Genomic DNA, 21,033 nt, shown 5'->3' on the forward strand with positions numbered 1-21,033 from the left:
TTACACCTGTATGTTTACCACATAGGTACGTATATATTAAACATTGCTATACGTGATATGTATATATAAGCAGAACTAGAGCACACTTAGCTACAGTCTGTTAGTCAGGTATGGCTCACAATGCCACCTCTCTGAACCATACTTGTTTTCAGTTTGCATTTAGTACCTGTAAGTGTCAAGGGAAGCTTAAACCACTCTCCATCTTCTTTATTGTAGCTATGTGAACAGGTTGTCACAGAAATCGCTAGAACAGCTTCTCTGATCATAATCAATACTCGATGGCAGCAGTGATGTCATGTCTGGCTGACTGACCAATCAAATCCTGTCTTCAGTGAGTCTGGTCACTTCCGGTATTGCATTGCTGCCTCATTGTTCCCTCGCCTGACATACCTTGCGGGACAGACATCTGGTAAGTGGAACCTTGGTTTAAGCATTTTTTTACAAAGATAATGGTGCCTCAATACATCCTTAGAAACAGTCTAAGCTGATATTAGCTGAAAGGAGTTCCATAAAAAGTCTTTACCATCTATTTTATCATATTATAGGTGTGTACATTATATTCAGTTAGGATACGTATCTGTGATGCTGTCACGTATCAAACGAGGCCACAGTATCAGCAGAAAACCCTTGAAGAATCATTTTCTTTCAACCTGTTTCTTAGTTACTGCAGAATTTGAGTCTAAACCAAAGTCCTGATTAACAAGGTTCCTATACAAATTAACCCACAATAATGATATACAGGGTCCCACTATTGATTCACCAACGGGAACATATTCATTACACATTACATATGCAATTTATGGAGATACAAGGTTCACGTATAGTTCTGAAACATGTATCATTCAGTTTCTTGTCACTTTTTTACATTTTCAAAACGCCACACTCACTGACATTTTCAAAAGGCTACCCTTATGTTACTGTCTTTTTACAATATGACGTACTGTCTGGATGTGAACCAATCAGAAGGAAGCATGATGCATGCGAGACAGAAACGTAGATTGTTTCATTTATATTTGTAGCCATACGTCCAAAGCCTGACTGTCTAGTGTATCTAGGTATGATTTACCCCTTGAAACTGACGAGTTTGCCTTTGTAATATTAAATAACATTTTTCAAAGACACGCTGGATTCTGTGTAAAATGTTCTTTATTCTGCTGTCTCTCTTAAAGAATTAGCAAGCCATCCTGGAGAATATTTATGAAAGACACACATTCACATTGGGTTGCGTTGTGTCGTATATGTAGAATGTGTAGGTTTCATTATGTGTTCTTTAACGTTTGATAAAATGACTCCAGAATATATGTTTCTGTGTCAACCGTATGGTGGGTTAACGTTTAAAAGTCACCTTCCAGAATGTGTATGTTTCATTATGTGTCACATGGTGAGTTAACGTTTGACAGTCACCCTCCAGCATGTGTATGTTTCATTATGTGTCTCATGGTGGGTTAACGTTTGACAGTCACCTTCCAGAATGTGTATGTTTCATTATGTGGCACATGGTGGGTTAACGTTTGACAGTCACCCTCCAGAATGTGTATGTTTCATTATGTGTCACATGGTGGGTTAACGTTTGACAGTCACCCTCCAGAATGTGTATGTTTCATTATGTGTCACATGGTGGGTTAACGTTTAAAAGTCACCTTCCAGAATGTGTATGTTTCATTATGTGTCACATGGTGGGTTAACGTTTAAAAGTCACCCTCCAGAATGTGTATGTTTCATTATGTGTCACATGGTGGGTTAACGTTTGACAGTCACCCTCCAGAATGTGTATGTTTCATTATGTGTCACATGGTGGGTTAACGTTTAAAAGTCACCCTCCAGAATGTGTATGTTTCATTATGTGTCACATGGTGGGTTAACGTTTGACAGTCACCCTCCAGAATGTGTATGTTTCATTATGTGTCACATGGTGGGTTAACGTTTAAAAGTCACCCTCCAGAATGTGTATGTTTCATTATGTGTCACATGGTGGGTTAACGTTTGACAGTCACCCTCCAGAATGTGTATGTTTCATTATGTGTCACATGGTGGGTTAACGTTTGACAGTCACCCTCCAGAATGTGTATGTTTCATTATGTGTCACATGGTGGGTTAACGTTTGACAGTCACCCTCCAGAATGTGTATGTTTCATTATGTGTCACATGGTGGGTTAACGTTTGACAGTCACCCTCCAGAATGTGTATGTTTCATTATGTGGCACATGGTGGGTTAACGTTTAAAAGTCACCCTCCAGAATGTGTATGTTTCATTATGTGTCACATGGTGGGTTAACGTTTGACAGTCACCCTCCAGAATGTGTATGTTTCATTATGTGTCACATGGTGGGTTAACGTTTGACAGTCACCCTCCAGAATGTGTATGTTTCATTATGTGTCACATGGTGGGTTAACGTTTAAAAGTCACCTTCCAGCATGTGTATGTTTCATTATGTGTCACATGGTGGGTTAACGTTTGACAGTCACCCTCCAGAATGTGTATGTTTCATTATGTGTCACATGGTGGGTTAACGTTTGACAGTCACCCTCCAGAATGTGTATGTTTCATTATGTGTCACATGGTGGGTTAACGTTTGACAGTCACCCTCCAGAATGTGTATGTTTCATTATGTGTCACATGGTGGGTTAACGTTTAAAAGTCACCCTCCAGAATGTGTATGTTTCATTATGTGTCACATGGTGGGTTAACGTTTGACAGTCACCCTCCAGAATGTGTATGTGTCATTATGTGTCACATGGTGGGTTAACGTTTAAAAGTCACCCTCCAGAATGTGTATGTTTCATTATGTGTCACATGGTGGGTTAACGTTTGACAGTCACCCTCCAGAATGTGTATGTTTCATTATGTGTCACATGGTGGGTTAACGTTTGACAGTCACCCTCCAGAATGTGTATGTTTCATTATGTGTCACATGGTGGGTTAACGTTTGACAGTCACCCTCCAGAATGTGTATGTTTCATTATGTGTCACATGGTGGGTTAACGTTTGACAGTCACCCTCCAGAATGTGTATGTTTCATTATGTGTCACATGGTGGGTTAACGTGCTTATGTGTCAGTAAGTATCAACTGGTGGGTTAACGTTAATGGTATCATCCCAGAATCTATATGTACCAGTATGGGTCATATTGCATGGTGACTTTTCATGGTATCTTTTAAAAATATACATGTTTTGAAGATGACTTCTTTCTATGATAGGCTTTGCCTGATTGTGCCAAACGGAATTATTATCATTCCATCGTTTTAACCAGTTAACTTTCTTGGGAAAAGACTGTCTGACAAATGAACTGACAAATGAACTGACAAATGATCGAAAATGCACGAAACATAACAATATATTCATTGTTAGTTTCTTTATGTTAACTATCCCTGTGAACTTCGTTCATCCTGGTTAATGCGAACGTCATCAGTGTGGTATATGTCTGCGAGGAACGACACAGCTTAACACTACTTCCTCCTATACCTAGTTCATCCGGGATGTTTTCATGATTCCCAACCAAGAAAAAAAATGTAAAAACATACGAATAAAGCAAACGTTTGCTTGTGAATGTTTTCATTGCAAACTGTTTACTATACTGCACAGAATTAATACATTAATAACAATGTCTGATAAATGTCAGTGTGACATGTTGTGACAAAGTAATGACGATAGCGGTAAGCCGGTATGATATTACGATCTGCTCTGAGAACGATCGAGAATTACCTTATCAAACTAAAAACATATTGCAGTTAGAATGACGCCAACATACAGTATCGACAAGTATTCCACGCTAATTATGAAGATATATATTTATGTTGGTGTATCATTTCTTAGAATGCCAGGAGTTAAAAGTCTGGTGCTTCTTGGCAATTCCCTCAAGGCAGCTATAGAGGTGACGCGGTTGTTTTACCTTCGGTAATTACTTACATTCCGTGACTATGCTTATATTTACTAAGTGCAACATAATCGTGTATATACGCACATGTAGCTCATTTTAATTTTATAATTTCAAAAATGAAATTAAATATTATATTTTGATATAGTCCAATACTCGAGGTACGAGTTTATAGCGTTGGTTAATTATTTATTATCTCAATGAATTAAATTCAACAAATACGTGATTTATTGCACAATATTTCAATCCTTGCGAATTCACCCCAACAACCACCATCGTAAGTTTAATTATTTAGTGAACACTCTTTCCCAATGACGTTTTTGTAATTCATACCATCTTGAAGGCCTTACGAACCTGTATTAGAAAACCTGCAGACTCCGTATTCTCGTGACCTATCTGACAGTCCCACTGTCAAGATCGATACTCGTGACCCACATTACCATCGATGTGTCTTGCGCCAGACACTTGTAATTTGTATGCACTATAGACGCTAGGGAATGCTCTCACGCCAACCACAAAGGTTTATTCATAGGCTAAGAATTGCCTGGGCAGAGACATGGAATATTCCCATAACCTTGAAGTCAGATTATTGCGAGATCTTATTTCGATGAAAGTGTAAGTTTGTGATTTATCCCAGTCATTTACATACTGGGGTGCTTGGGTAGCATAGTGATGAACACCCGGGTTTAATTCCTCGTATGTTTGAAGTCCATTTGTGGTGTCCCCTGACGTGAATACTGCTAAAATTAAAGTCAGTCAGTCACTCATGTACATGACATATTCTGAATGCTAATTATAGTTTATTTACCATTTGTGTTATATTCGTATTTTACCATTGTTTATTTTGTTTTAGATCCAGGACAGCAAGCACTACCAGGCAATCTCCAAATATGACAGGTACTAGTATATGTGAAACGTATACTCAAGGGCAAAATAAAGTATACAGACATGTGTAAGGATGCAAATAGGTTGTTCATGGTGATGGATTTGATACATTACCACAGGAGCGTTTGTGCTCCGCCACCAGTATTCAGGACAGTAATATTGTTTTATAACGTTTAGTCATTTTTGTCAAATTCACTTTCCATCTGTATGCTATGTTTTTGCCCGGAAGTATCTTTAAACTTTCCCCTTATTAAAACCCCATGAAATGTAACTAAAACAAATCGTAATTGAAACATTATTGGTCAGTAATTATCGCTGCGAATATTTGCGAAATTGCAGGTGCGGCGTGAAGCAAATGATAATGGGACGTTTAGGAGTTTGAAATCATCCATGGCTATGTTTGCTAATGACGGATATCATCATAGACAAGGCACTTGCCTCGTGATAACACATGTCCATCTGACCAGGAAGTGACCGTGTGACTGATGTTTTGCTGGGTCAGCATCAGTACGGCATCCAAATAATCGAGACTGTTTAAGGCAAACCCCTGAACGGTACGCTGTCATCCACACCCATTCAAGTGAGATTGTGGCCATTCGATCCACACCAACTGGTTCCTTGAGGTGGCCAGTACGCGCCATCTGAACTTGCTGCGCTCAAGGAATTGTGCCGTGAATCCCAGACATTTGAGAAAAGGACAAGTGTAGGATTGTTGCAAATAACTAGCAAAATATTCAGATCGGGGATTCGAATCCCGAATCACGAATCCGTTTCAAACTACATGTTTCCCAACGCTATGCTGTATCACAAAATTTCTAAATCCCGTGCTGGGAAAGAACCAGGACCCTCTCATTCGAAGTCGGACACCTTGTCCACATGACTAAAGAGGTTACCTCGTGAACCAGCTTATAAGCATTTTGTGTGTAATTTTTCAGTTATGTGTCACATGGTGGGCTGACTTTTGACAGTATCATTTCAGAATGTGCCATATGAAATTATTGTATTCCATCCATTGTATTCCGTGTAAGCGAGTTGGTGTTCGTGGTAAAAGACAATGTGAGAAATTAACAACAACTGATCGAAATTGCTAGAATATGTTTTCATTAACGTAAGTCATTAAGTATCCTTGAACACTTTCTGTACCCTGATGAATGCCGTAACGGTTCCTTGACACTCAGTTTATGCTTTCGTGTAATCTGGGGAGCGTTTTCATGATCAATAAACAAAAACAAAAACAAAAAAGTAAAAACATAGGAGCAAAACAAATATTTGACTGTGAAAATATCCAGTGCAATGTGTTACCTATAGAAGATTAGAAATTATGGCCTATACATTATTAGTAATGGCTCATAAACATCAGTGTTACCTTTAGTGCACGTGTGATCCTCACAAATCCAGCAGTCTTCCAATGGTGTCATTAAAGTAACAGTACGTTTCGGTGTACAAGGCCACGTGAACTTCATGGTGCCCACCGTTTGTTCCAGATGGGTGCCAAGTTTGCGCGGAGGCTGTGGATCACGTGACTACCGCCGAGACTGTTATCACACTTGACATGGAGCGGGCCGTGGTATATGGATCTGGCCGCAAAGCTACCAACTTGAAAACACGTAGAAAGGAATTATTGACAAAATTCTGTAATCATGTTTGTGCTCTAAGAAACTCTGGAGGAGGTATTTTGTTGGTTCATTTGAATGGAATTAATGAAACCGGTAGTAGAGATTTGAATGCATTTGATGAGCTGGTCGACTTGAAGCTGAACGCCATGATAGAAGACGATACATTATTTGTTGACAATTACGAGAGAAATTGGCTTAATGATTGCGTTATCATCCTCAAGGTTAAATCTTCGCTGTCTTGCTCCACATCAGACTTCAAGACAAAGATCCCCTTGGACAACTGCCTAATTGACCCCTCTGCAAGGAACATCCCTAATCTGTATAACCTCAGCCCAGGAGACAGAATCCCTCTGCTTCCACCCCAACCCCTGGTCGACATAGACTGGTCTCAGAGTGTTGTTGCTTTGCATGAAAGTCGGAGTATAGAAATGAAATGTTGGGGAATAGGATTTGTGGTACCATCAGATGTCGAGCAAAAAGCACTTGTGGTCTGGGAAACACTTAAATTAAGAGAAAATATAACAGCGATGACAAAACTAGTGAAAGGAGGTTCATTTTATTGTGGGATAGAAGAAGAACTGATAGACATGGGCGACTATAAATTGAAAAGGTCGAAGGTCTGTGGTATGACCTTGACTGAAGGTGAAAGGGAAGACCTCAGACGTATTCTCCTTCAAAAGGTTCGAACAGACATGATGTGGACCAACCGAACCAACGAGAACATTGACCCTCCGGACGATGTTATAGATATACTGTTTCATAAGGTTCGAGAGGAGATATTCGTCATGCAGGTTGTAATTAATTTCTTTGATGGATTGGTATTTTATGACAAGGAAGGACCCGAGTGTTATGTAGTAAGCAACGACCTGACGCCGAGAAGGGTAGCGTTCTCGGAGTGGATACAGCGTGTTAGACCAGAATAAACTACACACATCAATATCGTCATTTCACACATGACGTTTAGTTCCTTCTGAGACTGTATCACAATAATTCATCATTCTTTCAAACTGAGACATTCCGCAGCATGCACGGTTGGATTGGTGAGCTTCCATTACTTTATTGAGAGCCTATGCCTTGTGGAGCCTATGCCTGTGGAGCCTAAATGTGAACAGCCTATGCCTGAACAACCTAAATGTGAACAGCCTGTACCTGAACAACCTAAATGTGAACAGTCTATGCCTGAACAACCTAAATGTGAACAGCCTATGCCTGAACGACCTAAATGTGGATAACCTATGCCTGAACGACCTAAATGTGGATAACCTATGCCAGTGGAGCCTGGTCCTGGGCGGCATATGCAAGTCCTATATCTCTTCTGTCTCTTGTAATATGTTGTCATTGCTGTGTCTGTGCCGGAAACCTTTGGCGGGAAGGAACTACGTGTATTTGTGAAAACAAAACTGGTGGCAGCTGTGATGTTTAGCCAGTTCCACAGTTTGAATATATGCTAAACCGTCTAAAACACTATATTGTTTCTGGTCACTGACGAGGTCAAGAAGATACCAGCATTTAATGTATTGTCACAAGCGTCGTTAAAAGAAGGGTGTTCAGGGTATATGACATGCCTAGATTTGTTCATATATCCATTCGCTGGTATGTCTGATCCGCACTTACTAGGTGACATGGCGCACTATGGCATAATTCAACCCTTATTACATTCATGGTATTGCTACTAAGACTTATGGATTCAAGCCGCGTTGTATGTCTTAAGTATTCAACAAATGGCAGCTAAAGGAATCTTAACCATGAAAATAACGTCATACCAGAACCTTTGCAGTTTATCCAACCGTAACGTTATAACATAACTGCATAAATGTTGTCCCACTGACACTCTATAATGCAACCACTGCAAATAACAACAGTCTGGATAGGTAGGTTATAAGTGAAAACATTGCAGTGCGACTACATATTTAACTAAATGGCAATATTAAGACACGGAATTATGTTCTATTTCATTGTGCTGAATAGGCTTTTAAAAAACATTTAAATATTTTCAAATTCACATTGAATGTATACAGGCATCGTTCCTCATAACGTAATTGTGTGACCTCTTCACACAGTGGCTTGTCTTGATAAATGAGGTGTTCGTACTGTAGACAGATAGCTAATCCCTTCTTATGGCAAACTTGTGAACATCCGGGTTATCATTGATCTTAAACAACCCATTCTTTTCCTAAGAGGCGACCATCAAGACTCGCTGACAACAAACCAAGTCAATATCGGCCACATCAAAATAATGATCTTTTCCGCTGTCTGTAAATATTAACAATGTAAACAGGTAGTGAATCAATAGTCATGTGTTTCAGACATCTGGAAGAAGGGAGATACGTCCACTGTGACTGACCTGCGAGGCTGCTACAGTTTCGGACCGACAGTCAAACACTCAGGAGAGTCTTTCAGTGAGATTCTGGAATACTTTAACTCTCTCCAAGAAGAAGGTAAAAGTATTATGTGACTAGAAGTCTATTTCACTAACATCCATGAATGAGTATGGTTTTACACCGCGATAATATAACATAATATGACACCAGAAACCAGATCTTCAACTGGAGGAGCTAACGCATGAACCATTAGGCTGTTCCACCACTCCTAATTTACGCAAGAGAGTGAGTTAGTTAGTGAGTAAAACTTGCTTTACGATGCGTGAGCAGATTTGCAGGTATTTAGTGCCAGAAATTTTGGCTCCCAGTGTGTTAGACTCAGTAAAAGTGATCAAAGTTGAATATCACTAAAATTTTGAGCAAATATTTTATTACATGAGATACAAATTTGTTTTGTCGAATACTTTGACATTTCTTTTAAATATGCTGAAGTGGTTAGGAACTGTTCTAAAACTTAAATAAGGTAGATACATCTTCATTACACGGCATCTGATACGTGCAAAAGTACATGTGATTAATACAAATTGGCATTTGGCACGGCATGTAATGAGGTGTATCTACTCCTTTCCAAGTGTGTGAACTGCGTCTTCCACCACGACATCTCCATATTACAACTTCATCTTGACAAGGGTCGGTTGGGTACCATTGTGGTTAAAACGTATCCCCTCCCCAACCGACGGCCCGGATTCGATTCCCTACTACATTTCTTGTGTCACCCCCAGTAGTATTTACTCACTCACTCATCTTGATGGGCAAATCCAGTTAATGTGATCTGAGCAATGAACTGTAAATAGATGTAAATTTTCCAAACTACTGGCAAGTGCCTTTTTGTGATTTTGAACTTCAGTATCTTGTAATCCGAATAATATGCCAGGAAAACATTGTTAAATTCCACAATCTTATCGTAACGCGTATCTGTTTTAATCTGGACTTACGACTGTCCATGCGTTACGATGCCTTTTGAAAGAGTTTCTGGAATTTTGCTGTATTTCTATCAGACTGTACATTTAACACATGGCTCTGATTTGTGCTTCAGAGGATGGTGTCAAATTCACTTTGTTTCCCCCGAGATTTGACCAAGAACTGCAAGACGACGAGCAACACGTCATCAGCACCGTCAGGGAACACCTTGTGGCGGAGAAAGGAGGGGTTGCCTTCTTCCAGAAATCAATTTCCAACCTCCTGGGTTTGAAGACAGCATCTGACGTCGTATGTGACGTCATCATTCTTACACCCACTGACGTCCCATATCTTTTGACCTTCGCGAAGGACGAGGAAACGGCCTCGGAGTGTAACCGTGCCATGGCCAAACTTGTACTACGCCGTCTAAGGATGTTCGTTAGTGTCGACTTCACCCTAGCGTTTGGTGTAGTTGGTGTCGATTATGACGCACAGGACCTGAAGCTGTTCTCCCAACGGCTGCAGCGTCTCAAGTCAGCCTCCACGTCGTTCGCTCTGAGAACCTACATGATCATGACCAACTCCAAATGTGAAAGTCTTGTCCGCGGAGTGGTTGCCATGCACGCCACTGCCAAAACACCGACTGAAAACGGTTACATCACCAGCGGGTGCAAACATACTTCCAAATCCATCTGGATAATGCAGAAAGATGCGTTTAAAACAATATATGCTGCTGGATAAATCGAAGGAACGACATTTCTGAAATATACTGAAAAGCAAAAGAAACGCAAGTTTCGAAAAAATGAAATTTCATGATAGTAAGCCATCACGTGTGTTGCGTTTCTTTTACTTTTAGTATACGTTGTAAATCGCAATGCCGAAGAAAACACGCGTTGACACCCCAAGATAAAATAAAGTGTGTTACTTGGCTATATGTCCGTACAGACAGCATTGTTTCCATGCACGTACGATACAGCATACTCTTATTAACCTTGTAATTTTATTCCTCTAAATGTATAAACTGATTCGAGGAAACGTGTGTCAGGATCTGTAATTAGTTTGTCCACAACCATCGTTATCATCAAGGGTAGCATCAGTCACCATACACACAGAAACAACTTTAATCTTACACACGCCATTATTTGAAACGGAAAGTCTTTATACCGGACAAGCTCAAATTGTGGAATGGTCTTTCTGATAAACGTCGGCGTTCTCCTACCACATAATGTATAAATGTAGAGTTGAAACGTAAAACGTACCCTGTTGTTTACTGTGTGAGGACAAAAAACCTCATACACTACATACTCTTTAGGATATGAATGCAATTCTCTCCGTGCAGTGTTAAAGGTAGTAAATGTAACATGCCTTTGAGGACATCCATCTGGAAATGTGTATCAAAGGGTTCTAATCTATTCACAGCTTTTGCCCTATCCGATTGACCTAATTTCAGTAGACTATTTACACACATGTATACTGTCCCAAAAAGATACACAGACCAGAAATATGTTGCGAAAGTGTTTTATTTTCAAACATGTATAACTTGTCCACCAATATTTACACTAGTTTAGAAGAGGCAATGTCTATACAATCAAGCGGATACTTTTTAGATAACGGAGATGTTGAGCGTTGAGATGTGACGACGTAGCAAGACCCCGACATCTGGATTTCTGGCTCTCACACCAATCTCTTTCAGTATGTTCCGTAAAGTTTGACCTCCGAGGTTCAGGCACCCTGGCTGCTGTGCTCTCACCCGTGACAGTACAATGACGCTAATGTAGTACCCGGAGGCATGTTTCTGGGCCTGCAGTGGTAACTCGAGGTCTGCCTGTACGGGAACGGGAATTTGCTATGTCTGTTTGGTTGTAACGAACTGCAAGCCGTGATATCTTGCTCAGACAAACATTCAGACGCCTGACAGCAAAGATTGGTAATCGCCAGCATACATTCTTTCACTGGCAATGCTCTGTGTCGTAGAGTCTAGACGTGGCGTTGTGATTTGACCTTGAACCTCCTTCAAAACGATTGCCATTTTCGGAAAATATTCTGGATTTTTATTGCTCTTTGCTGCACAATTTCAACTTGAAGGTGCTTTCTGTTACGTTGTGACGATTAATCCTTGTAAGAAACCGCTTTAAGTAATAGTTGTAATTAAATATACAAGTCCTCTGTGCGCTTTTGTGAGAGGATAGTATATTTCCGAGGACATAACGGTCACATGGTCTTGCTGACACAGTCACATTTTACGTGACAGTTACTTGAATCTGATTGGACAGTCTGAAGCTCTCATAGTATTTTCTGCTTGACCTGGAAGTGATGCAATGTAACGCTAGTAATTTTATGTGATGGTATGTAATGCTATTTAAATGTTGTCCCAATAATGATCTGACCAGAAAGATGGATTACCGTTCTGACACTACAAGCGAGTTGTGAGTATTTCTTCCAATACTGAATGCACGTTTGTTGTAAAACATATTACTCTGAATAAACAGTTGGTCTCCTCAAACACCTCTTTCCCTATTACATAGTTTGCGCTTGGACGAGCGAGTTGACATCATGATATGGTGCCAGATGCGCTTTCATAGGCAGGTACGTTGTCCACGCGTTGTCAAGGAGACGACAGAAAGTGACCCGTTCTTGTCAGGCTCGGTGACATGGCTGACATGGCATCGTATCCCTGTTTTGTTATTTATTCTAATGATTTATTCTAATGACACTCATTAGACTTTCTGGTCTGGACTCAGGTATTTACAGAACACCGTCATATAGCTGGGAAAATGCTGAGTGCGGAGTTAAACGACAAGCAAACCGCCGACAACCAGTGGATCCTAGCAGGACTAGCCATCACCCCCAAACTACTGGACCACCCAATTCATCCACCCGGTCATCGCAAAGGATGAAGTGTTCAGTCGTCAAAAACACATTCAAGCCAGAGTATTCTCCCTGTAACTACTCACAGATGCTGGAGACGTTCTGTGAATGTGGAACAGTCGCATGCTATTGTCTAGATCGATATTCCCTGCCGTATACATGTACAAAACGACCAAATGACAATACTCAGACCATTAGTGGTCTGTTATTGTGTAGGCGTGTATATGCTCGATGTATACTGTATTTACTGCGATGAACACGGTAATTTGTGTTAGCTTTCATTAAAAGCATTTACTGTGATGAACACGGTCATTTGTTAGTTTTCATTAAAACAGCATATTTGCGGGGCAGTTGTCATTGACACGGGCCATACAAATAGACAATGTCTGTTTAGTATTCGCCGGAGTAAACAGTGTACACATTATTTATATGTTGGAATCGTACAGTATCTGGTGAAGCGTTATCTAGGAAGTTTCTTGAAACTGATATTAGCACGCTTATGCAGTTGTGAGACCAAGAGTCAGTTACTGTGTAACGTGTTTCCTTCCTTTAACCATGGTGTGAATGAAGGAATTTACAAAGTGCTAGACGGGATTTTAAAAGAAGAAATGATGGGACTTTTGGTGAAGAACATGCTCCCTCTTCTGCAATACAGTGTGGTTATACTATTTAAATAATTAGGGTAACTTGAGCATTCAATTTGGATAAAAACGTAAACGTTAATAAAATTACCTGAAGTCACTTCTTATGAACGCGCCATCATTTCCCTTTATCACCACCCCTAAAGACAACTCATGGGGTGCACGTGCTCAACGCTGTAGCCCAATACACGTGCATGGAGGTCAATGAATCACTGTAGGCCATTACTTTTGACGATATTACTGCATCATACAGCTTGTGGTGTGGATTTTTTTATCTGACAATAACCAGTTCTGGACAGTACCACTGTTTTCAAAATGACTTTAAAATTTTGTTAATGTGTACATATTTCAATATCATTCCTCGGTGTGGAAATGTTAAAAGCGTTCGTAAACGCTTTGAAAAGTAGATCACTGTCTGAATAGGTTAATGAGACTCATGTTTCGGTTTGTAAGTTTCATTATTTATTCGCTCAGCTAATGCCCTATAAAATGTCTTGAATTCAACTCAGCCACCATATCCATACGACTGCGACTTGCTTCTTGCAGTGAGTGCTAACCCCTACGAGTTTTTTGTCACTCAGTGGTTCAACCTGGACAGCTTAAAACATCGAGAGGTAGTTTCAAACAATTTTGAAACAAATATTGACACAAACAAAGCCTACTTGGGATGAACGTTTTGAAACTGCGAGTGGGAAATACACATCTTGATGTCCAATGTCTACAATTTGTAGATGTTTCCTGTTGTGGACACATATCAGTCTCACACACGGCAGTGTAGAAACATCGACCAAGGGAACATTCAGATCTTCAGGGAAGGTATGGAGCTAGAAGCGGTCATGTTTACATTTTCAGTTAAATATTTGTGCTTGTATGTTTTCAAGTGTCTTTGCAAGGGTGGGGTACCCTTGTGGTTAAAGCGTCAGCTAAAATGTATTGCTAAAAGCACCGTAAAACTAAATTCAGTCACTCACTAAAAGTGTCTTCAGGCCCCCCTAAGTAATTGAAGGAATTACAGCAAATTTGAAGGAATTGCATCTCAAATGTAAACAAACGCAGCCCACTCGCGAAACAATTGCAGCGATATCGGTAATTTAGCGGTAATAACAGAAATACATCGGCCCTATCGGAAGCAATGTCGGTAATACTGGAAACACGATCGGCCACCTTCGGAGATTTTTCGGTCGCGAGCGGAAACTCACGCAGCAAAACATGGCGTCGTTGGAAGAAGCACCCGTCTCGCTGAGATTTGTTTTTAGTTTCTACTATTACATTTTTATACTTATCCATCTTTGACCACCCGTGTTGAATGCGTTTAGGTATGAGGTGTTGTCGGGGCAATAGCTATTACCGGCATTGCTTCCGATAGGGCCGATGTGTTTCTGTTATTACCGCTAAACTACCGATATCGCTGCAATTGTTTCGCGAGTGGGCTGCGTTTGTTTACATTTGAGATGCAATTCCTTCAAATTTGCTGTAATTCCTTCAATTACTTAGGGGGGCCTGTCTTATATAGACCATGTATTCAAGCTTGGAAGGAGGTACCGATGGGTGAATGAGCATGAGCCGTGGTTACTTGTCTCTAGGCAAAGTTTTGAACTTTAAACGGCTGATGTATTTCTGTGTGATTCAACCATGAAACAACTGAAACTTTTAAACGTCAGAAAAAACATACGAAGAGTTGGTCAAATGTTATGACAAAGATGACAAAAAACCCATCTCACCAGAAGGATAGAATTGTTAGCAGACATGATTTCCCAAGCGGTAATAGTACTGTCAAGTAATAACATAAATGTTAGGATTAAATATGTGTTCTTTGAACATTGAAGATCGCAGAAATAGCTCAAATAAGCAACGGTTATGTGTACGAGTATGTTAAAGGGGCCCGTGATCAGCGTTGAGCCCATAAAAACCTTCACTTGTTTAGTACTAGGATACTAGGAAGAGAAGACATTTTTAAAAGATCCCCGAACTGTTCTCTACAAAGTGATGTTAGTATGCCATTGGTACGACAAGGATACCACTGGAAACCCATTAGGGCCACGTTCCTCAAAGAGATTGTCGCGCTGCGACAGTCGCATGTCTATGTTAAAGTATGGGAGTTACGATCATCTTAGCACTACGACAGTCGTATGTCTATGTTAAAGCATGAAAGTTGCGATCATCTTAGCGCTCCAACAGTCGCATGTCTATATTAAAGTATGGGAGTTACGATCATCTTAGCACTACGACAGTAATATGTCTGTGTTAAAGTGTGAGAGTTACGATCATCTTAGCTCTACGACAGTTCTATGTCTATGTTAAAGTGTGAGAGTTACGATCATCTTAGCACTACGACAGTTCTATGTCTATGTTAAAGTGTTAGAGTTGCGATCATCTTAGCACTACGATAGTAGTATGTCTATGTTAAAGTGTGAGAGTTACGATCATCTTAGCACTACGACAGTCCTGTGTCTCTGTTAAAGTATGGCAGTTACGATCATTTTAGCACTACGACAGTCGAACGTCTTTGTTAAAGTATGGCAGTTACGATCATCTTAGCACTACGACAGTCGAACGTCTTTGTTAAAGTATGGGAGTTACGATCATCTTAGCACTACGACAGTCGAACATCTATGTTAAAGTATGGAAGTTACGAGCATATCGCCACGACAGTCGCAAGTCTGTGTTAAAATGTGGGAGTTACGATCAGCTTAATGCTACCATCGCTTTGAGGAACGCGACATAGCACTAGTTTGATAACCGAACATAGCTGGTACTTTTGGAATATCCAACCCGAAACTAAAGCAGCCGACCACCCAAGACAGAAGGAGAAGGGTACTCCAAATGCGTCATATTCTAGATACATCGGGGTAACAGTTATCTTAGCAAATGCTTCTGAATAAATGTCAAATAATAAATGTCTCAAATAAGTGTGAGTGATAAGCTCAATATAAAGCTGAGGAGCTATATCCTCAGCCTCGGTAACCTTAGAAATTTCATAAGAGATAAACCGTCGTCTTTGCCTTTTGTTGAATACAACCATCCAAAATTACCGAAGGGACTGAATACTGTTACAGGACATTAGAAGTTTTTGGCAGCCGTAGTGGAAAGTAATATACTTTTTATCTATATAATTATGGTTACGGGTCGTTTCTCCCCAAGTCGTTTCATATCATCCGGGTTGTTTCATCCAAATTCCAAACTAGGTCAATTCATCCCACATGTGTCGTTTCACCCTTGCAGCCTCTGTTGCAAGATGAGAGTAAGGGAACTGGCCAGTTTGGTTATTTCAAGAATGGAAAACTTGTAACGATCACCACTACTCGTGTCATTCCGGCAAGCCGGGTGGCGTCTCGTACCCCTCTCGTGGCCATGTTTACGACTGGGTCATGTCTAAGCGCAAACCGGCACTATTATCAAGGAAAGATAACTTTACAAACATGGCTGTAAGAATAGCCTACATCCCGTGGACTAAACAGCAATACTGGCATTGCCTTTGCAAATATGTCTCAGTGGTGAATGTTGTTTATCCTTTAGCTCAAAATTTATGTTGAAATTGTGCTTGATATAGTTTAGCGAAGTTGAACAGTTACTCCATTTCCATGTTTTGAAATGCGTTTTACTATGCGCGATTTGATTGGTTTGCCACCATTCCTGGCAATAATGGCGTACGAGAATGGTGCGAGTTTTCTTGAGGTCACGGAAAGAGACGAGTAGTTACGAATGTAACCAGACCTAGTGTAAACGTCCATAAGCAGTTACATCCCCAGCCTAGATTGACGCAACCCAGGTCATATGCCGCGACTAACACTAACCAGGGCATCGCACAATCGCCGACAAACACCGCCATTGTATAGGAACCCGGCCGAGCCTTGGAACATTTACTACAAGGTCACTGTTCGACTGACACCGGTAGTAAACATTACCGCCATGCACGGAATATCATTGACAATGGGAAACACACTTTTCTGAGTTGGTATATTAATGGTCAAAGATGAGGTTGATGATATCGATTTCTCTTTATTTGAAACATTTGTGGAAAGCATGAATTATAACTGGCTTGAAGATTATGATACATTTTATAGCCCTGCAATCAAACTATAGCAGACATTCCGGTGACGTTTGCATCCGTCATGATCCGAGAAACTTATGCAAACTGATCTCGATAACGTTTTTTTTCTGTCTCAGACTTGCTAAGGAATTGTTTTTATCGATAAAGGTGTCAACCCGATATGTGCATGCATCCCTCCGACAGGATCAACATAAACCTTATAATTGTAATAATGAACAGTAAGAACAGTCTCTGATAGATCTTCAAGGCATAAATGAGTGTCACACTCTTACTTGTGGCGACTTCAGGTAAATCTTTCTCTAGTGATGATCATATGAATAATGTATGCCATGATGTTGATGAGAATGACTTCTCTATAGAAGATCGTAATTCCCACGACAATGTTGTTAACGGTTTTGGTAGAGTATTGTTAGACATGTTATGCCTTCAAACTGTTTATAGTAAATGGTAGAGTATTCGGAGACGAACAAGGCGAATATACATACTGAGGGGTCAACAGGGATCCAGTGTCAGCGATTATTTTGTTTTCTCATCTGATTTTTTCTCATTTATACACGTGTTAAATGTTGGTGAAAGGGTGGACTCTGAAGGCTTTGAATACAATACATTAACCTGACTTGACTCGAGTGAGGCAGCGTGAAACCCATCATCCGCATCAAGACACAATATGTGGCACCGATAATGGTAACAGCTGTTTGATAAGAATGTTGAATGCATGTGGTACACGGCGCTTGATAAATGATGTTAAATTGATACCTTTCAAATATCCAACTGTCGTTTCTCCAAGAAGATCACATTGTTAAAGCCTTCACACCTCTTAAGACCCGTGCGAACACAGAACACTCACCAGAGTTTGTAACGTACCTGGAAACAACGTGGATGGCAGCAGAGCTGTACACCCCAGTGGCCCAGCATACCGTCAGGACCAGTGATGACGTAGAGGGATGGCACAGACGGCGATACAAGAAGTGTGGTGGTGCTGGGTTGCCATTTTATGTCCTTGTGCCTCTCCTGAGAAGTGAGGCTGACCAAGTAAAACTCAAGTGCGCCTGGTTCAGAATGGTCTTCTGTCACGAGACAATAAAAAGAAATTCAAGAATATCCACGAGAAGCGTCTTCATCTCTGGACACAGTACAGAACAAGGAACTCTGCACAAGTTCATTCCTGTCCACGGCAGCTACTTGCTATCCTCATTGACGGACGTCACGCGATGCAACACAGCCAGTGTGAACAAAATACTAATGTAATTATTCAAACAATTTGACTGTGATGTTTTGGCACTCCACACAGATGAATAAAAATAATATTGAAACAATTTTATAGTTGACAATAATGCTATTTTTTGCTAGGGTGAAACTGTGTGGAGTGAAAAAGCACGGGTGAAACGACTTGGGGCTAATGTGTTTGGGGGTGAAATGACCCATTACCCTATATGTTGCACATGTGTTGTATTGAAACAAAAGCATGTTCGTTATATATTCACAATATGCCAATGTCTTTTTACAGAGATGGATAAATACATGTGGCAAGAACTGGTTCTGTTCGTGGTGTTTCATGCCAAGAGTGGACTACCTTACGAATATCGCTCCACATATCATAACTGCAAACCATGCCTCTGTCTTAAACCGAAAGCGAATGAACTCATCGCCAAGTGTTCCGGAAAATCACTCGATCATTCCTAATTCTGTAACTTCTTTGAAACTCAGCCACAATCTCTTCAGCGAGGTTGGGCCTGGGTCGTTGAAGCGGTTTTCCAACTTACAAAATTTGGATCTGTCCTTTAATAACATCCCTTCCCTACACCGCGACTCTCTGGTCCGTGCCAAGATGTTGAAGTTTTCCTGAGTTTTCGCGAGAATAGGATCAATCTTAGATCGGCTGCCTACCCAGAAGGGCTCTTCCGTTTTCAGAGGCAACCGTCTACACTAGACATTTGCAAAAATGACCAGGGTGCTTCTGGATCATATTACCCGGACAGGACCTTTGCAGACTCTGCAGGTTTCTCTTCAGACACTTGCGATTGACGGCTTGTCAAAAGTCACATTTGGAGAGGGGTTTGCAAATCTGACCAAACTGATGAATCTGCATCTTTCGGGACAGAGGGGCCATTGCCATATTGGACACTTGTCTAATACCTCATTCAGCAACCTCCCATTTCTCAAGTTTCTAGACATGAGGAATTGTGATCTTCAAAATATCGAAGAATCAACTTTCTATCTACTGAGAAACATTTCCACACTCGATGTGTCAGATAATGAACATAAAGGTTTAATGTACTTGGGGAATCATTCTATGGACTGCGATATTCTGCCATTCGTGTTCTTAATATGAGTATAGTTGTTCCAACGTTTGCTATTGGTGTTGAACTGAAACAGGACCACGCTAAATATTTGAATGACACGAGGCTCAAACACCTGTATGCAGACACCAACAGACTCGAACTAATTACAAGCACAGTTCCAAAATACTTGACATCTGTAGAGTCAATTTTAGTTAAGGGAAATCGATTCAGGTTTGGAATGTATATGTTTTCTCTGGATCAGCTTCTTAGCCTGAAACAGCGTTACGCTTCAGAGCAGTAAATGTCTTATGATCAATTCTTTTCGTTTCCCCATGACCATGATAAAACATCTGAGGATATGAACATGCATGTTCACAGAAGAGGCATATCTGCTGTGTATGATTTTGTTTCTGTTGAATTGTACCTGAAATCTACATTGTTATATTGACTTGTGACTGTGTATACCTTGCTCTCGTTGCATAATAATAGAGTTTGAACGTGAACGACTTGTCTTTGTTCTGTTTTGCTGGTTTACAAGGGGATTTCTTAAATTGTTGTGACGGTAAATTCTTAACCGTAACAAAGTTTCAAACAACAGGTTTGAAGGCATCACAGGGTCAGTTCGACGTGAAATCGATGACATGCAAGCCCAGACCAGACTAAGCGGAAACGTCTTCAAATGCAATTGCGGGCATTTGGATGGATTCCAGTGGCTGAAAGATCACGTGGTGGTGGTCGATGTCAACGCATCTTCCTGTGTGATGGATGATGGAGACATCGTCAGTTTGGACAACCTTGAGGACATTGTGCTGACCCTCCAACAAAGCTGCCACACACACAATCGTTGGTGGAACAGTAACAGGGATACTGGCGTTCTTCATGGTTGTAGTGGCTGGCGTCGTCTACTGTTACCTATGGAGACTGAGATACATCTATTACTCCACCCGGAGGAAGTACATAGGCTACCAGAGACTGGCGGATGAGGAAGACAACTTCACTTATGATGCCTTTGTTTCCTGTGCTAACGAGGATAGAGACTTCGTTGTGCTGGACACGAGCAACGTTCTGGAGAAGACACACGGGCTGAGACTTTGCATACATCACCAAGACTTCATGGTTGCAGAAGTTATCACCTCCAATATCTAAAACGCCATACAATCAAGCCGTAGAACCATTGCTCTGTTGTCTCCAAGCTTCCTTCGGAGCTCCTGGTGTGACTATGAAGTCCACATGGCCAGACTGGAGAGCGTCTACGGTGGAAGGGTTGTGCTATGCGTTGTGTGGTACACTGACCTGTCGCGTAACGTAGCTTTAACTGAAGACATCTCATTTGAAATTGAACATGGCGCCTATCTCAGATACCCCTCTAATGGTGAGGATAAGGAATCGTCTTGGCAAAATCTGAAAGAAGCGATCGTTTGTTAGGTGTTCTAGTTTAACGTCAGAGAAGGAATGTACAAGTGCTTTTATATGTCTAAATCTGTATATGTACAGAACTTCAGTTAGTCAACTACCTGTACTGTGGGAACCGAATA

General features: G+C 40.8%; 1 protein-coding gene and 1 pseudogene across 1 annotated transcript; both read left to right on the plus strand.

The window, feature by feature from the left end:
* Window positions 1-324: 324 nt before the first annotated feature.
* Window positions 325-12,159, plus strand: LOC137268564 (uncharacterized). Its single transcript, XM_067803132.1, has 4 exons — window positions 325-409; window positions 4,728-4,771; window positions 8,682-8,813; window positions 9,793-12,159. The coding sequence occupies exons 2-4, from the start codon at window positions 4,765-4,767 to the stop codon at window positions 10,395-10,397; spliced, it is 744 nt and encodes a 247-aa protein (XP_067659233.1). The 5' UTR covers window positions 325-409; window positions 4,728-4,764; the 3' UTR covers window positions 10,398-12,159.
* Window positions 12,160-18,852: 6,693 nt separating this feature from the next.
* LOC137267722 (toll-like receptor 4) lies at window positions 18,853-20,923 on the plus strand (annotated as a pseudogene).
* Window positions 20,924-21,033: the final 110 nt, after the last annotated feature.

The sequence above is a fragment of the Haliotis asinina genome, chromosome 16 (genome assembly GCF_037392515.1).
Source record: "Haliotis asinina isolate JCU_RB_2024 chromosome 16, JCU_Hal_asi_v2, whole genome shotgun sequence".
In the NCBI taxonomy this organism is placed as follows: domain Eukaryota; kingdom Metazoa; phylum Mollusca; class Gastropoda; order Lepetellida; family Haliotidae; genus Haliotis; species Haliotis asinina.